This window comes from Orycteropus afer, unplaced genomic scaffold, assembly GCF_000298275.1.
Source record: "Orycteropus afer afer isolate SDZICR_OR568_19922 unplaced genomic scaffold, OryAfe1.0 scaffold00157, whole genome shotgun sequence".
Classification (NCBI taxonomy): domain Eukaryota; kingdom Metazoa; phylum Chordata; class Mammalia; order Tubulidentata; family Orycteropodidae; genus Orycteropus; species Orycteropus afer.
Window position 1 is genome coordinate 3,569,283 of NW_006921744.1, and position 18,562 is coordinate 3,587,844.

Genomic DNA, 18,562 nt, shown 5'->3' on the forward strand with positions numbered 1-18,562 from the left:
TTCCTGTTCTCAAGAGGAATGGTTTCAGTCTCTCTCCATTGAGGGTAATGTTGGCTGTTGGTTTTGCATAAATGCCTTTTATTATGTTGAGGAATATCCCTTCTATTCCTATTTTGCTGAGAGTTTTGATCATAAATGAGATCAAATGCCTTTTCTACATCAATTGATATGATCATGTGGTTCTTCTCCTTTGTTTTATTTATGTGGGTATCCCACCATCTTTCACAGATAATTATCTTTTAATGGGGCAAGAAATGTTGTATCTCACCAACTCACCAAACCTGGTAAAATGTATGCAAAGCCAAGGACTCTCAGTGCCTCTGTGGCAGACATAATATTGCAGTTGTGAATAAAATGTAATGTGACGTTCCCTTGAATAAAAACCCTTAGTATCACAGGCCAAGCAACTCTGGTGGCACAGTGGTTATAGCATTCGACTTCTAATCTATCGGTTAGTGGTTTGAACCCACTGGCTACTCCACAGGAGAAAGATGAGATGGGAAGTCTGCTTCTGTAAAGATTTATAGCCTTAGAAACTCTATGGGGCAGTTCTACTCTGTCCTGTAGGGTCACTATGAGTCAGAATCGACTCAATGGCAGTAGGTTTAATTTTGGGGGCTTAGTATCATAAGCCAGGGAAATAGGAACACAGAGATGTATTTGTAGTCTTTGGGAGAGCATAGTCACCAAGTCTTCACTAAATATTCCACTGCATCGTGGTAACAGTTGGAGAAAACTTTCTAGCTTTGCACTGGTGGTATTTTCTTTAGATTGGTTATCATTAGCACTGCTTTTATACTTTATTCTTCTGCACTACTTTTATAATTTGTACATTATAAAAGGCCAGCATTAGTACTACTGTATGTTATGAAAAGAAACAAGTTGAATTGGAAATAAATACAATGTCCCAGTATGATATATATACTTCTGGAAATGGAAATGCATAGAATTCCTAAATCTGGTCTTTAAAATTATATGACTGGTATTTTTGTTTTATTTTGTTGGGGTATTGCAGTAATACCTGTTGTATTGATTTGTGAGCTATGAATTTTCTTTCTGTCGTATTATATGTAGGAGTGGGCAAGAGCTTTGTTCTTTCTTTTTTTTTTTTTTTGGTGCCCTATCTGTGGATGTTGTTATGTGCCCTGGAGTTGAACGGCACATAACAACAACATCTGTGGATAGTTGAGTAATACAGAGTTGATGAGAAATATTACCAAAAAGGTGGCCCATGTTTTTATCAACGAAAAATACTCTTTCACATGCTTTCTGATTTATTCTTATTGGAAATGAACATTATTGGCTCCTGGAATGCCACTGAAAAATTATAGTTTTTTTTAAATGAACTATATAATGTTTAAATGACAGATGAACGAGGTTGGTTAGAAAAAAGTTTTCAGCTAGGTGATCCTTTCAGTAAGCATTACAGTTTTTTTCTATCTTATTAAAAAATATTTCATTAAATATTCTCCCTTAGAGTATCATTTTTTTAACAGAAAATGCAGGTAAGTTAAAAGAATCAAGATCATTATAACTGTCTTATATTGTTGTCTTTTAAAATAATATACTCATGTGACCGGCTTTTCTTTTTTTTTTCATATGAAAAATAGTATAGTATTATGAGGTTTCAGAGAAGAAGTAAGAAGGCATGTATTTTTAAAATTAATATGCTTCCTTTAAAAAAGTATGTTTTATTGAAATATAATTTATGTACAGTGAATGCACAAAACTAAAGTGACATGGGTCAATGCATTTTTTTCCTTTCAGTATTCCCGGCTACCTTGGTGACCAACAAAGGAAGTTTCCTTCCATATATAAACCTTTCCTTAACTTTTTATAATATCGAACTAATAAGATATTTATCCTGCTGTGATTGACTTATTTCACTCAGCATAATGTACTCCAAGTTCATCCAAGTTATGTGGCGTTTTGCAGATTCTACATTATTCTTTAGTGTTGCTTTATATTCCACTGTATGTATGTACCATAATTTAGTTATCCATTCTTCTGTTGATGGGCACTTAGGTTGTTTCCATCTTTTTGCTATTGTAAATAGTGCTGCATTAAACATAGGTGTGCATATATCTGTTCTTATCCTGGCTCTCACTTCGTTAGTATATATAGCTAGTAATGGGATTTCTGGGCCAAGTGGTATTTCTAATTCCAGCTTTTTAAGGAATCGCCATACTGCTTTCCACAGTGGTTGTATTATTTTATAGTTCCACCAGCAGTGTATGAGAGTCCCAATCTCTCCACATTCTTGCCAGCTTTTGTTATTTTCTGTCTTATAGAATTTTGCCATTAGTGCTGGGGTGAGATGGTATCTTGTTTTGATTTACATCTTTCTAAGGGCTAATGATTGTGAATATTTCTTCATGTATTTGCTGGCTGCCTGAATATCCTCTTTGGTGAAGTGTCTATTCACGTCTTCTGTCCGTTTTTTTAAAATTGGTTTTTTAATCTTTTTGTTGTTGAGGTATTGGAGATCTCTATAAATTTTAGAGATAAGTCCTTTGTCAGTTATGTCATTGCTGAATATTTTTTTCCAAACTGTGGGTTCTCTGTTGATTTCTTTTGGAGAACTCATTGGAAGCACATAAAAATTTAATTTTTAGAAGGTCTCATTCATCTAGTTTATCTTCTGCTGTTTGTGCATTTTGGGTTATGCTTGATAATCTATTTATGCCATAAATTAGGGCCCCTAAATTTGCCCCTATTTTTTCCTTGAGGCATTTTATAGTTTTAGGTTTCACATTTAAGTCTTTGATCCATCTGGAGTTCACTTTTATGTATGGTGTGAGGTACAGATCTTGTTTCATTTTTCTGCAAATGGATCCAATTTTGCCAGCACCCTTTGTTAAAGAGACCATCTCTCCCCCATGTAATAGATCTCTTATGGTCTCTTGCAGTAGTGATTTGTAGTTTTCTTTGTACAGGTCTTTTGTGGGTCTAGTGAGATTTATTCCCATGCATTTTATTTTTTTGGTAGCTATTGTAAATGGTATTGATTTCCTTTTCAGGAATCTCTTTGCTGGTGTAGAGAAATCCAGCTGATTTTTGTATGTGGATCTTGTATCCTGCCACTATGCTAAATCTCTCAATTACTTCCAGTAGTTTTTTTTTTTTTTTTTGCTGAGTTTCATGCGTTTTCTAGTTACCGGATCCTATCATCAGCAAATAGGGATAGTTTGACTTCTTTCTTACCATTTTGGATGCCTTTGATTTCACTTTCTTGCCTTATTGCCCTGGCTAGGACTTCCAGTACAATGCTGAATAGACGAGGTGATAAAGGGCATCCTTATCTAGTTCCTGTTCACAAGGGGAATGGTTTCAGTCTCTCTCCATTGAGAATAATGTTGGCTGTTGGTTTTGCATACATGCCCTTTATTATGTTGAGGGATTTCCCTTCTATTCCAATTTTTTTATCAAGAAAGGATGTTGGATTTTATCAAATGCCTTTTCTGCATCGATTGATTGGATCATGTGGTTCTTTTCCTTTGTTTCATTTATATGATGGATGATGTTGATTGCTTTTCTAATGTTGAACCATCCTTGCGTACCTGATATGAACCCCACTCGGTCATAATGATTTTCTTGATAAGTTTTTGGAGTCTTTTGGCTAGGATTTTTTTTGAAGATTTTTGCATGTATGTTCATGAGGGATATTGGTCTTTAGTTTTCCTTTTGAGTGATGTCTTTGCCTGGTTTTGGTATTAAGGTTATACTTGCTTCATAAAATGAATTTGGGAGGATTCCATCCTTTCTGTGTTTTGGAATAGTTTGAATAAGATTGGTGTCAGTTCTTCTCTGAATGTTTGGTAGAATTCTTTGATGAAACCATCTGAGGCAGGACCTTTTTTTTGTTGGTAATTTTTTTATGACCTGTTCAATTTCTTCTTTTGTTATGGGTCTATTTAATTTTTCAATATCACCCTCTGTTGGTTTAGGTAAGTAGTATGTTTCTAGAAATCTGTCCTTTTCTTTTAGATTTTTGAATTTGTTGGAGTATAATTCTTCATAGTATCCTGATATTATCTTTTTAATTTCTGTTGGTTCTGTTGTGGTTTCACCCAATTCATTTTTTACTCGTGTTATTTGTATTCTCTCCCTCTTTTCCTTTGTTAAATTTTCCAATGGTTTGTCAATTTTATTAATCGTTTCAAAGAACCAACTTCTAGTCTTGTTGATTTTTTTCTATTGTCTGTTTTCTGTTTTACTCATTTCTGCTTGAATCTTTATTATCTTTTTTCTCCTGGTGACTATAGGCCTTTTTGGTGCTCTTTTTCTAATTGTTGGAGGTGTTGATTTTAGCTTTTTCTTTTTTGATGTGTGCATTGGTATAAATTGGCCTCTGATCACTGCTTTTGCTGTGTCCCAAAGATTTTGGTATGTTGTGTTTTCATTCTCGTTTGATTCAAGAAATTTTTTTATTTCATTTTTTATTTCTTCTGTTACTCAGTTGTTCTTAAGGAGGGTGTTATTCAGTTTCCATGTGTTTTTTCTTTTTCTGTTCATCTTTCTATTGTTGATTGCTAATTTAACAGCATTGTGATGTGAGAAGATGCTCTGCAGTATTTCATTGAATATCCTATTCTCTTAATTGATAAAATGAACTTTATGTTCCAAAATTGTAAATGTAGCTTGAGTTTTTCAAAGTACACCAATGACAATTAATACTTCAAAGAATACATCATGCTTGCTTTGTATATGATTGGATTAAAAGCAATCTTTAATTTTTAGGAGACCCGAGGAGACCATACCCAACGGATTTGGAGATGAGAAGTGGGCTGTTGGGTCAGATGAACAATCCTTCCACTAATGGTGTGAACGGGCATTTGCCTGGGGATGCACTCGCAGCAGGCAGATTGCCAGGTAATGCCACAAACATGTTTTCACATTCTGAGGGTTTTTCAGACATGAAAATGGTGTAATAACTTGCTGTGAACAGGTTTGAGGTTCCAGATCACAGCTTCAAACTGGTTCATTCTAGTTTGACCCCTTGCTGAGAGCTCTGGTAGCATAGTGCCTAAGGCACTTGACTGCTAACCAGAAGGCTGGCGGTTCAAACCCACCAGCCACTCCTCGGAAGGAAGGTTGGGCAATCCTACTTCCGTAGTGATACTGCCTCGGAAACCCAAGGAGGGGTCGCTATGAGTCGGGGCCGACTCAACAGCAAATAACAACAACAACACCCCACATATACTGAGTCAAAATCTATATTCTAACAAGATCTGTGGCAAGAATCTGTAGATAGTTTTGTTAAAATGTAGATTCTGATTCAGTATATCTGGGGTGCAAATGCAAATTCTCAGCAGGGGGTTGAATCAGAATGGACCTGGATGGGGCAAAGCTCTGTTCCAGACGCAACTCATTTTAATGTCTAGATTCTGTCAGTTTATCCTGTTCTCTGGTTGGTTGTTTTAGCTTAAAGACTTATAGATGGATGTTATAAAATTAAAATTGGTTCTCATCTTTCATTTGTTAGTATTATATCATCTTCCTCAAGCATTGGGCCTCTCCTGTTTTATTATTGATGTAAACATTTTTTAAAATTTTGAAACATACTGTTTAAGAAGCAAAATATAGAAATATGTATGTTCAGTTGAAAGAATAAAAATAAAATGAGCACATTCCTGAATAGTCCCCAAGTTAACAAAATGAGTATAAATAGCTTTTTACAGACGTTTTTCTTATAGCTTTATGAAGTAGCGTTTTTATGAGCCTCGGTGTACTCTGAGCTTTAATTTTCCTAAAGTTTTCCATGCAGGCTTGTGCTTTTATTTTATGTTTCCTATCTTTCATCTTTTTTAGGTGATTTGCTGTGTTTTGATTTGATAAAATATTTGGAAAGTAGGAAAAAACATACGAGAAGAAAATTATCTTTTCTTTTTTTTCCCCTGCATGTTTTACATTGTTAAAAACAAACTCTAGATATCTTTTTTTGCTTAACAATACAATGGAAAGATATCTCTATGTTATTAAAAATGCTTTGTAAACATCATTTTTATTAGCTATGTTGTTGTAATATGCCATCAAGTCGATTTCGACCCATAGCCACCCCTCCTTGGGTTTCCGAGGCAGTATCATTATGGAACTAAATTGCTCCATCTTCCTTCTGAGGAGTGGCTGGTGGGTTTGAACCACTAGTCTTCTGGTTAAGAGTCAAATGCCTTAGGCACTATGCCACCAGAGATCATTTTATTAGTTCCATAAAGTAGAAATTGATAGACTCACTGTGCACATATTATTTCTCTTTGCTCTCTCATCTTTTTTTTAAATTTTATTTTATTGTTGAGAATATACACAACAAAACATAACACAAGTTTAACAGTTTCTACATGCACAATTTAAGTTAACTGCTTACATTCTTCAAGTTGTGCAACAACCATTCTAACCCTCCTTTTCTGCTTTGTTCCTTCTCCATTAACATAAATGAGGGGCTTGAATTCAAACTAGTTCCTACATGGGCATGAAACAAAATTGGAACAGATGTGAATTTTTAGAATGAGGATGAAACAAGACAACAGACCAGAACGGGAGAAATTATCGATTAAACCCTAGAATGGGAGACTCAGTAGAGGTGTAGTGAGCCCTTTCAGGAGCCTGATGCAGGAGATTGGATTGTTGCCAGGACTGTGGAACGTGACACACATTCAAAGCTGCAATTTGCCACCATACTACATGAGGCAATGTTGTTTGTAACCATGCTGCTGTTTTCTGACTACCGGTCAGGAAATTTAGTTGCTCTGACATGTGCCTAAGGCCCTTGTTTTCTAAACCAAAAATTTAACTCATTCCTATTGACTTGACTCCAAATCATAGCGACCCTTAGTGTTTCCAAGGCTGTAAATCTTTACAGAAACAGACTGTCTTATGTTTCTTGCACAGAGCAGCTGGTAGGTTCGAACCACTGACCTTTTTATTAGCAGCCCAATGTCTTAACCACTGCACTACCAGAGCTCCTTCTTGTTTTCTAAGAGGGAGATTACATTTCTAGCAGGGTACTGACTCTTAATTTTTCCCTTTCTGGTTATCATCCTGGTTCACCCATATTTCACCAATTCAAATCCGCTGTTTGGCTTTTGCTTCGTGAGCTATGATTGAAGTGGGAAGAACCAGTTTGAAGCCCAAAAATAAACTCACTGCCCCCTGAGGTTCCTATCTAATCTTTCTTTCAAGTTGCTGTTGTCCATTGATCCCATTTGGAGAACATAATGCTCAAGGCAGACATTCCTTACTTGTTAATAAGCTAATCTCTTCATCTTTTTTATTGTGATTATATGCCAGTCACAGTCCAGTCAGGAGGCAGAAGCCACACCAGTAATACAAGCAAGGGAAATTTAAAAAACTCTTAATTGGTAACAAGGTATTAACTATCAAGGGGGTAAAGATAGGTATTTAAAAAAAAAAAAGCTAGAGCAGATTGGGGAGCAGCCACTACATCTACAAGGCAGAGTTCCCAAGCAAGGGACAGACTTAGAAGAACTCCTCCCCACCCAGTCCCAAAGCTGATGGTCAGACTTCAGTGAAAAGGTGTGGCTGTGGCTCACTGGATGGCAGCAAAGTTAGATAAGCTACCAGAGGCCAGCAAGCCAGAAATTACCCACCGGGGTACTGGAAGACTTGCTGGGAAGCCACCCTCTGGGTTGCTTGTGAAACTTAACTCTAAAATCCCCTCTGGGATGCAACTGAAACATTGTGGGCACCAGTGAGCACCACTTTATGTCCTGCCCACCAGCTAGGCACTGCAGGCAGAAGAAGGAAAAGAGACACTGGATCTAGTAAGGGAAGCCCATTCCCCTTGCATAGTCCCTCCTTGACTAACAAAGCATAACATTGTCAGCTGGCAAAGGAGATATATTCTTATGGTCCAGCTCTGCTATCACAAAGGGCAGATTTGAAGCTAAGAAGCAGTATATTCGTAACTGGAGTGCCTATTTAGTTAGTGTCATACCTTTTTCTCTTGATGCTTTTGAAATCTGTACTTGTTTATGTGCCATCTTGCCTTTCTTCCAAAATGTAGGCTGTTAATATGTCTTGGGCATGTTTTTCTAAGATACCTTCTTCCACAGATACATAGCCAGTCAACTTTTTGATCAAAATCATCTATAATAGCAGTTCCTCTATCTTCTAAGAAATTCTTCAAACCTGTGATGATAACCCATTGCCATTGAGTTAATTTTGACTCATAGCAACCTTATAAATACAAATTGGATGGTGATAATTATACCTAATACCTATTATAACATAATATAGAATAATATATATGACCTAATTATCATGTATGTACAGATAATATATGCCTAATACATGACATTGATTTCTTAATTTTGAACATCTTACAAGAGAAAAATGTCAGCTGACTGAATAGTTACTTTTAGAGGAGTATGATTTTTTAAGAAAAAATAACAGGTACCCAGTTGCTAAAACATCACACTTTGAGTTGGTGAATTTGACCTTTATTAATTTTCTCACGTGTGTTTTGATTCAAGCCTTAAAAAGGGTTTACTTCAAATTATTTGCATGAAAGGAAGAATAATTCAGAAGTAAGTTAATTACAAGTAGAAATGTCCTCATCTGTGCATCTTTCTTTCTTCCAGATGTCCTTACTCCACAATATCCATGGCAGTCCAATGACATGTCAATGAATATGTTACCACCAAATCACAGTAATGAATTCCTGTTGGAACCACCTGGGCATAATAAGGAAAATGAAGATGATGTAGAGGTTATGTCAACAGATTCCTCAAGCAGTAGTAGTGACTCTGATTAGGGGAAAAAACATAAAAGACAAAAGGCATACAGAATTGAATACTGTAGAACTCTGTTCCTTAAACAATAGTAAGCAAATGTAATGGGCAAACTGGTAAGAATAGCCAGAGAGATACTGGCTATTGTTGAATTACACACCTATTAAAAGTCATAGGGGACTTTCTTTTTTTAAGCCAGAATGATGGGTTTCAGTCCTAATCCACTAGGCATATATTTAGGGTATATTCCATATTTACTGTTGAAAATGACATTTATTCAGTTCAGTGCTTTTTTACCCTGTTCTCTTCCAGCTGTGTTGTCCTTGTACATAGTAATTGTTGAACTAAGATTTGAGGGAAATGATCCATGTACATATCAGTAATAGACTTCCTAGAATTATTGGAAAAAACATTTTTTTAAAAAAAGGCACTGGATCACTGAGTATGCATCACATTTAGAGATAACAAAAATCCTCATTTGGAAGTAAAGGCTATTGGCCTTGGTTTCAGGAACCAGAGAAATTGTCTCAATTACTGTTTGTAATTACTGTAATATTGTAAATAAACTCACTTTTATTGTATTTTGTGCCTTTTTTGTTTTGTTTAAAATAAATCACCAGTGTAAGTAGGAAATTACTTTTGTAAATTCATTTACACTTCATACACACTGAAGTAGAATTCTGGACTGAGAATAAACATGATATAATGACTATCAGAAATAGTAATCACAACTGATAGGTTTTTCACAGGCCCATAATCCTATTCTTCTAAAAAACAAACCAAATTCACTGCCATCAAGTCATTTCCAACTCATAGCGACCCTCTTTGGGCCTCCAAGGGGTTAGATCTTTACAGAAGTAGATTGCCCAGTCTTATGCAGAGAGGCTGGTGGGTTTGAACCAGCAGCCTTCTGGTTATCAGTCAAATACCTTAGATACTGTGCTTCTAGAGCTCCTTCACTCCTATTAAATAAAATGAGGTATTTTAATAATTGAAAAAACTGAGCACAGTAATGTCTTATTTTAAGAACACATTGTATGAAAGGTTTTAGAATGGAAAATAACTGTGTCCTCTGTTGAAGTTCCCCAGAAGGAATCACTTCTAACAAAGTAAAGTCTGGTGGTTAACCTCTGTGTTTAAATAATAGGTTTATACTACTAATGATTTCTCAATTTTAGACCTGTTGTACCTTTTACATTTTTTTTTTTCCTGATTGCAAAAGTAATACGGTATCCATCATGGAACAGTAGCAAATATGGTAAAGCAAAAAATTAGCATGTCACCCAGCAATCATATCAACTAAATTTTGATACATATTCTTTATTTTCTAAAAAATTCACATATATAGATTTATTAAAATGAGAATAATATCTCCTAAGATGATTATGTATTCTAAGATTTGTAAGATTGAAGTTGTGAAAGATTTTATTTTACTTGGATCCACAATCAATGCCTATGGAAGCAGCAGTCAAGAAATCAAACAACATATTGCATTGGGCAAATCTGTGGAGGACTTCTTAAAAGTGTTGAAGAACAGATGTCACTTTGAAGATTAATGTGCACTTGACCAAAGTCCTATTTTTCAGTAGCCTTATATATGTAAGGACTGGACAATAAGGAAGACCACAGAAAAACTGATCCATTTGAATTGTGGTGTGGGTGAAGAATGTTGAATGTATCATGGACTGCTAGAAGAACACTTTTTTTTTTTTTTCATTTCGTTGTGTAAACACACAAGAAGTTCACCAATATAACAACTTCCACATTTACAGCTCAGGGACATTGATGACCCTGACATTTTTCATGTTATGCCATCATTATTGCTATCCTTTTCCAAAATATTCCACCATTTTTAGCATAAATTCAGTGCCCCCCAAACAAAAGCTTCTCTTTTTCCCCCTCCCTCCTACCTCTGATAACTGCTAATCTTTGGTACATGTATGTGTGTGTATTCTTTTTTTTTAATCTATCTAGAAATTTTCCCTCCCATCCCTGATAAACCAACAAAGAAAGTTTCCTTCTGTGTATAAATATTTCCTTGACTTTTTACAATAGTGGAATAATATGTCCTTTGGTGATTGACTTATGCACTCAACATAATGTCCTTCAAGTTCATCTGCTTTATATGGTGGTTTGCAGATTCTGCATTATTCTTTAGGGTCGCATAGTATTCCATTGTGTGTATGTACCACAGCTCTGTTCATCCATTCCTCAGTTGATGGACACTTAGGTTGTTTCCATCTCTTTGCTGTTGTGTATAGTGCTGCAATGAACATGGGTGTCCATATATCTATTCGTCTCTTGCCTCTCATTTCTTTAGGATGTATACCTAGTCATGGGATTGTTTGGAGATCTGGGAGTGTGAGACCTCATACTTTGTCTTCCTTTAGTAGTGCTTTGCTTATCTGAGGTCTGTCTTTATATGAAATTCAAACCAAAAAACCAGACTCACTGCCTTGAGTCGATTGTGACTCATAGTGACCCCCTTTGGGTTTCTGGGCAGTAAACCTTAACAGAATAGGTTGCCCAGTCTTCCTTCTGCAGAGTGGCTGGTGGGTTTGAGCTTTCTGGTTAGCAGTCAATGCTTTAGGCACTACACCACCAGAGCTCCTTCCATATAAAATTAATGACTGGTTTTTCCATGTCCTTAAAGATGGATTCTGGGTTGGCATTGCATTGAATGGATACAGATTGCTTTAGGTAGTGACATTTTTACCATGTTCTATCTTCCTGTCCATGAGCATGGTACATTTTTCCGTTTATGTAGATCTCTTATATGTAGTGTTTTGTAGTTTTCTTGGCATAGGTCTTTTGTGTCCCTGGTAAGATTTATTCCCAAGTATCTTTTTGGTAACTATTGTAAATGGTATTGATTTCCTTATTTCCTTTTCAGAGCTCTCTTTGCTGGTGTAGAGAAATTCAACTGATTTTTTTATGTTGATCTATCCTGCCACTATGCTAAATGTTTCAGTAAGTTCCAGTAGTTTTTTTTTTTTTTTTTTTTTTTCTCTTGGGTTTTCTATGTATAAGATCATATCATCTGCAAATAAGGATACTTCTCCCTTACCAATTCGGATGCCTTTGATTTCCCTTTTGTGGTGGTTAGGTTTGTGTGTCAGCTTGGCTGGGCCAGGTTGAGCGGCTGGGCAGCTGGTGGTAGTTATTCCCATGATGAGACTGGCAGTCAACTCCATGGTGGGATCTACCACAAGCAGCTGAGCAGCTGCCTTAGGGAGCGTGGTCTACTTCCTGTATATTTAAGTCTCTAGCTTATGGCACGCTTGGACCCTGCATGTAGACATGTCGTTCAGCAGCCTGCCCTGCTCTGCCGACCTTGGGACTTAAAATGGATTTAAATTAATGGCGTGCCGTGTGGTTTGGTAACATCGGGACTGTGCCATTTTACTTGTCAACGTTGGGCTTCTCAGCCTCAGCAGCCAGCAGCTGTCTGAGTGAAGAAACGCCTCTAGCTTCAGTGGGCTGGGAACCGAAGGCAGAGCTGAAGCCCAAGGCTGAGGGGCCTTCACCCAGCCCCTAGAGCCTGGCACTTTGAACTTGAACTTAAAGCCTCTAAATTGTAAGAATAAACTCATTTTTGTTAATTTGTGGTATATATTTCTTGTCAGAGCGGCACTAGGTAATCAGAACAACTTTTTTGCCTTATTGCCCTGGCTAGGAATTACAATACAATGTTGAATAGAAGTGGAGATGGAGGGCATACTTGTCTTGTTCCTGTTTACAAGGGGAATGGTTTCAGTCTCTCTATGTTGAGGATAATGTTGGCTGTTTGTTTTGCATATATGCTGTTTATTGTGTTGAGGAATTTCCCTTCTATTTCTATTTTTCTGAGAGTTTGGGTGTTGGATTTTATCAAGTGCCTTTTCTGCATCTATTGATAAAATCATGTGGTTCTTTTCCTTTATTTTACTTAGAGATTAGGTTGATTGTTTTCTGTCCTTGCATACTTGGTATGAATCCTACTTGGTCATGATGTATTGTTTTTTGTTTTTTTTTTTTGATATGTTGTTGAAGTCTATTGGCTAGGATTTTGTTGAAAGTTTTTATATCTATATTTATGAGGTATATTGATCTGTAGTTTTCCTTTCTAGTGGTCTCTGCCTGGTTTTAGTATCAGAATTATATTTGCTTCATAAAATGAATTTGAGAGGATTCTGTCCTTTTCTATGTTTTGAAATAGTTTGTTGAGTAGGATTGGTGTCAGCTCTTCTGAATGATTGATAGAATTCTCAAGTGAAACTATCTCAGCCAGAACTGTTTTTGTTTGTTTGTTTTTAATTTTTCAGTGACCTGTTCGGTTTCTTCTTTTGTTATGAATCTCTTCAAATTTTCTACTTCTGTCTGTGTTTGTTTAGGTAAGAAGTGGTTTCTAGAAATCTGTCCATTTCTTCTAGGTTTTCAGATTTGTTGCCATACAGTTCTTCATAGTATCTTGATACTATTTTTTTCTGTTGGTTCTGTTGTGACATCACCCATTTCATTTCTTATTCATGTTATTTGCATCTTCTCCTTTTCCTTTGTTAGGTTTGCCTGTGGTTTATCAATTTTATTGATCTTTTCAAAGAACCAACTTCTAGTCTTACTAATGTTTTTCTATTGTCTTTCTATTTTGTTTCATTTATTTCTACTGGAAGCTATACTTTTGTCTTTTGGTGACTGTAGGCCTTTTTTTTTTTTTTTTCGCTGATCTTTTTCTAATTATTGGAGAGGTTGGGTTACGGTTGATTTTGGCTCTTCTTTTTTGATGTGTGCATCTATTGCTATAAATCGACCTCTGATCATTGCTTTTACTGTGTTCCAAAGATTTTGGTATGTTCCCATTCTCTTTTAATTCAAAGAATTTTTTAATTTCATTTTTATTTCTTCTATTACCCAGTCATTTTTGAGGAGGGTATTATTTAGTCTCCATGCATTGGCTCTTTCTCCATTGATCTTCCTAATGTTGATTTCTAATTTTATAGCATTGTATTGTGATAAGATGTTTTGCAGTATTTCAATGTTTTAAAATTTATTGAGGCTTGCTTTGTGGCTTAACATATGGTCTACCCTAGAGAATGTTCCATGTGCACTGGACAAGAATGTGTATTTTGCTGTTGGGTGAAGTGTTCTATATGTCTATAAGGTCAAGTCGGTTGATTGTATGTTTAGTTCTGCATCTTTATTGAGTTTCTAGTTCTATCACTTATTGAAAATAATGTATTAAAGTCTCCTAACTGTTGCTGTAGAGTCATCTTTTTTTTTCTTTTTTTCAATTCTGTTAAAGTCTGATTTATGTATTTTGGGGCTCTCTCATTGGGTGTGTAGATATTTATTATGGTTATGTCCCCTTGTTCAATCAATCTTTAATCATTATGTAATGTCCTTCCTCGTCTCTTACATTTGTTTTTGTCTTAAAGTCTATTTTATCAGAAATTAATACTGCCACTCCTGCCCTTTTTTGGTTGCCATTTTCTTGGTTTATCTTTTTGCAACCTTTGATTTTTTTCTATTTTTGTCTTTGTGTATAGGGTAAGTCTCTTGTAGACAGCATATTGATAGGTCACTTTTTCTTATCCAGTCTGCAACTCTCTAACTCTTGAGTGGTGCATTTAATCAGTTTACATTCAGTTTAATTATTACCAAGTATGAATTTGGACATGTCATTTCTTCATGTGTTTTTTCATGGGCTTGCTGATTTCTGTGTTCTATATAATTTTCTATGCTGAGCTCATTTTGTTTCTGAATCATGGTATCTCCTTCATTACTGTTGCTTTAGTATTTGCCAAATATTTGTGCTTGTCCTCTTTTTTATTTTGATGCAAAGGTTTATTTATTTATTTTTTTTGAAGTTACCCTATGAGTTACTATTTTCTTCAAAGTTTAAAACAGTCTGTTCCATCTCACAATTGTCTTGACTTACTTACCATTTAGAAGTTCTATAACCACTATTTATTCCCTCTTTTTGGTTTGTAGTTATCCTCATTTATCAATGGATGGCTCTGGTTCCCTGTTTCCAGTCTTGTACGCTTATTTTATTTTGGATATTTCTATAACTGGGTTGGTTTCTGGGTTATGTCATCATGTGTGTTAATCATTGGTTATTGTTTGCTGTTGTGGGTTCTCTGTCCAAATTACTCCTTTTAGCATTTCTTGTAAGATTGGTCTGGTTTTAAAAAATTCCCTTAGTTTCTATTTATCTGGAAATGCCCTAATATCACCATCATATTCAAGGAACAGTTTTGCTGGGTATATAATTATTGGTTGGAAGTTACTTTCCTTCAGGGTTTTACATATGTGTATTAGACTCGATTCTCTAGAGAAGCAAAACCAGTAAAGCTGAGAGAGAGAGAGAGAGAGAGAGAGATTTATAATTTATCTTAGGAAAATGGCTCACACACTTATAGAAGGTGGCAAGTCCAAAGTTCCTGGATCAAACATCAAGCTAGAGGCTTTTCCATGTAAACCTGGAGGCTTTTCCCGACTCTTGCAGCTGCAGGGGCTGAGGAGCTCAGAGCTGGCAGGCAGTACACCGTCTGTTGACGCCAACGAATGACGAAACCAAGATCTCCAGGCTGAATGGTGGATTGTTCCCTCACGGACAGTTGTAGGCAACACAACAGAATCCCAATCCACAGAAGAATGTCTCCTCCCCCACAGAAGAATGTCTCCTCCCCCAGGATGTCCACAGATATACTGGAAGGAGCCCACACCCCTAGGGAAACTCTCTTTCAACAGATTGGCCACTCAAAACATAGTCATCTGATCCTATCATGGGAACAACCACACCACAACAGCTCAAGCCACACAGCATTGTGATCCAGCCAAGTTGACACACAGCTCTATCACAGTCCACCCCTTGTCAACTTGGCAGTTGTACACATCTTCTTAACGATATATAATCTCTAAATAAGGACAATTATAAAGTCATATTTGTGCCTAACATGATACGCTAACACATGTACAACCAAAATGCATTAACCTTATTTACATTTCACAGTTAATAACAGAAGGAAACAAAAATATTTGATGCACATACACGAAGAAGAAATATAACAATCACAGTCCTCATTTCTGCAGCTGGTCATATGGTCATAGCTGGTATTCAGAACTACCTTCTTCCACCACGCATTCTGGATTTTCCTTGCCCTCAGCAAGCACCTCAGATGGTTGTGGTTCTTTGCCTGGTGGGGTGACCAAAACCTTCATTCCTGAAGGGTCTGGGCTGTTAGCAGTCATATCAGAATTGGGTTGCTATAATTTTCCATTGACCTTAATCACAGGGCATGGTAGTACTAAGAGACGTCCTAAACAATCTCCTGTATTCCAGACATACTCTACTTTACCTCCATTATGCAATGTCAATCCAATTTCCCCTTGGTAATCAGGATCTATCACACCAGATAGTACAGTAATGCCCTTCTTTCTTTGTTGCTCCAGAGGCATGAGGAAGCCAAAATGGCCGGGTGGCATTCTTAACTTCCAGTTCAATACAATTAGTATTGTGTTTCCAGGCAGGAGTGTTCCTCCCTTTGGGACTAAGATCTCCAGACCCACAGAGCAGAGGGTAGCAGGGACAGGAAGCAAAAATTTTTTGAGTGGGTCACTAGGGGTAATAGTGAGTGGTACCACTCCTGTTTCCACCCATTGGTTCCTGGACCCATGAATCCTGACTATTGGAGAAACAGAACCATATATTGGACACTGGTTTAGAGCATATACAGCCTCCTGGAGAACATTGCCCCAACCCTTCAAGGTATTGCCACCTAGCTGGTGCCGTATTTGTGTTTTTAAGAGGCCATTCCATCATTCTATCAAGCCAGCTGCTTCAGGATGATGGGGAACATGGTAAGACCAGTGAATTCCATGAGCATAAGCCCATTGCCACACTTCATTTGCTGTGAAATGAGTCCCTTGATCCGAAGCAATGCTGTGTGGGATACCATGACGGTGGATAAGGCTTTCTGTAAGACCACAGATGGTAGTTTTGGCAGAAGCATTGCATGCGGGGAATGCGAATCCATATCCAGAATAAGTATTCCAGTAAGAACAAAACACTGTCCCTTCCATGATGGAAGTGGTCCAATGTAATCAACCTGCCACCAGGTTGCTGGCTGATCACCCCGAGGAATGGTGGTTCCATATCTCGGACTCAGTGTTGGTCTCTGCTGCTGGCAGATTGGACACTCAGCAGTGGTGGTAGCCCTTGGTAAGCGGGAGTCCATTTTGTTGAACCCATGCATAACCTTCATCCCTGCCACCATGGCCACTTTGTTCATGAGCCCATTGAGCAATGACAGGAGTAGCTGGGGAAAAAGGATGGCTGGTTTCCACTGTATGTGTCATCCTATCCACCTGATAAAGTCCTCCTCTGCCAAGGTCACCTTTTGGTGGGCATTCACATGAGACACAAATATCTTTACTCCTTTGGCTCATTCAGGGAGATCTATCCACATACCTCTTCCTCATACATCCTTATCACCAATCTTCCAATCATGCTCCTTCCAAGTCCAGACTATCCAGCTAAACCGTTAGCCACAGCTCATGAATCTTTATATAATTGCACATCTGGCCACTTATTATTCCATGCAAAGTGAACAGCCATATGCACGGCTCGAAGTTCTGCCCATTGGGAGGATTTCCCTTCACCACTGTCCTTTAAGGAAGTCCCAGAAAGGGGCTGCAAGTGCCACTGCTGTCCACTTTCGAGTGGTGCCTGCATATCACGCAGAACCATCTAAACCAGGCACGAGTTTTCTCTTCCTCAGTCAACTGATCATGAGGAACTCCCCATGAGGCCATAGGTGCAGACTGGGAGAGGGAAGGTAATGTGGCTGGAGTGGAGACCATAGGCATTTAGGCCACTTCATGCAACTTACTTGTGCCTTCAGGCCCTGTTCGAGACCAATCTCTGATATACCACTTCCATTTAATGATGGAGTGGTCCTGTGCAGGTCCAACTTTATGACTGTGGGTGAGACAACACCCAGTTCATGATGGGCTGCTCAGGCCTCATGGTGACTTGGTGGCCCATGGTTAGGCATTCAGTGTCTACTAAGCCCAGTAACAAGCCAAAAGCTGTTTCTCAAAAAGAGAGTAGTTATCTGCAGAGGATCGCAGGGCTTTGCTCCAAAATCCTAAGGGTGTGTGTTGCGATCCACCAATAGGGACCTGCTAAAGGCTCCAAACAACATCTCTATCTACTACAGACACTTTAAGCACCATTGGACCAGCCGGATCATATGGCCCAAGTGGCAGAGCAGCTTCCACAGCAGCCTGAACCTGTTGCAGAGCCTTCTGTTGTTCTGGGTACTACTCAAAACTAGCAGATTTCCAAGTCACTTGATAAATAGGCCGCAACAACACACCCAAGTGAGGGATATGTTGCCTCAAAAATCCAAAGAAGCCCACCAGACGTTGTGCCTCCTTTTTAGTTGTGGGGGAAGCCAGATACAATAACTTATCCTTCATTTTAGTAGAAATATCTTGACATGCCCCACACCATTGGGCCCCTAGAAATTTCACTGAGGTGGAAGGTGCCTGAATTTCCATTGGTTTAATTTCTCAACCTCTAGCATGCTTATGTCTCACCAATAAGTCTAGAGTCATCAATACTTCTTCTTTACTAGGTCCAATCAGCATAATGTCATCAATATAATGGACCAGTGTGATGTCTTGTGGTAGGGAAAGGTGATCAAGATCCCTACAGACTAAATTATGACATAGTGCCGGGAGGTTGATATACCCCTGAGGAAGGACTGTGAAAGTATACTGTTGGCCTTGCCAGCTGAAGGCAAACTGCTTCTGATGGTCTTTGA

At 37.7% G+C, this 18,562-nt stretch overlaps 1 protein-coding gene across 1 annotated transcript in view; it reads left to right on the forward strand.

Annotated features, from left to right (window-relative positions):
• Positions 1-8,773, forward strand: part of MED4 (mediator complex subunit 4) — a 56,267-nt gene extending 47,494 nt beyond the window's left edge. Inside the window, exons 5-6 of the mRNA XM_007946375.1 lie at positions 4,741-4,872; positions 8,601-8,773. Of these exons, the coding sequence (XP_007944566.1) occupies positions 4,741-4,872; positions 8,601-8,773 (305 nt within the window). The remainder of the gene's footprint in view (positions 1-4,740; positions 4,873-8,600) is intronic.
• The last annotated feature ends 9,789 nt before the right edge of the window (positions 8,774-18,562 follow it).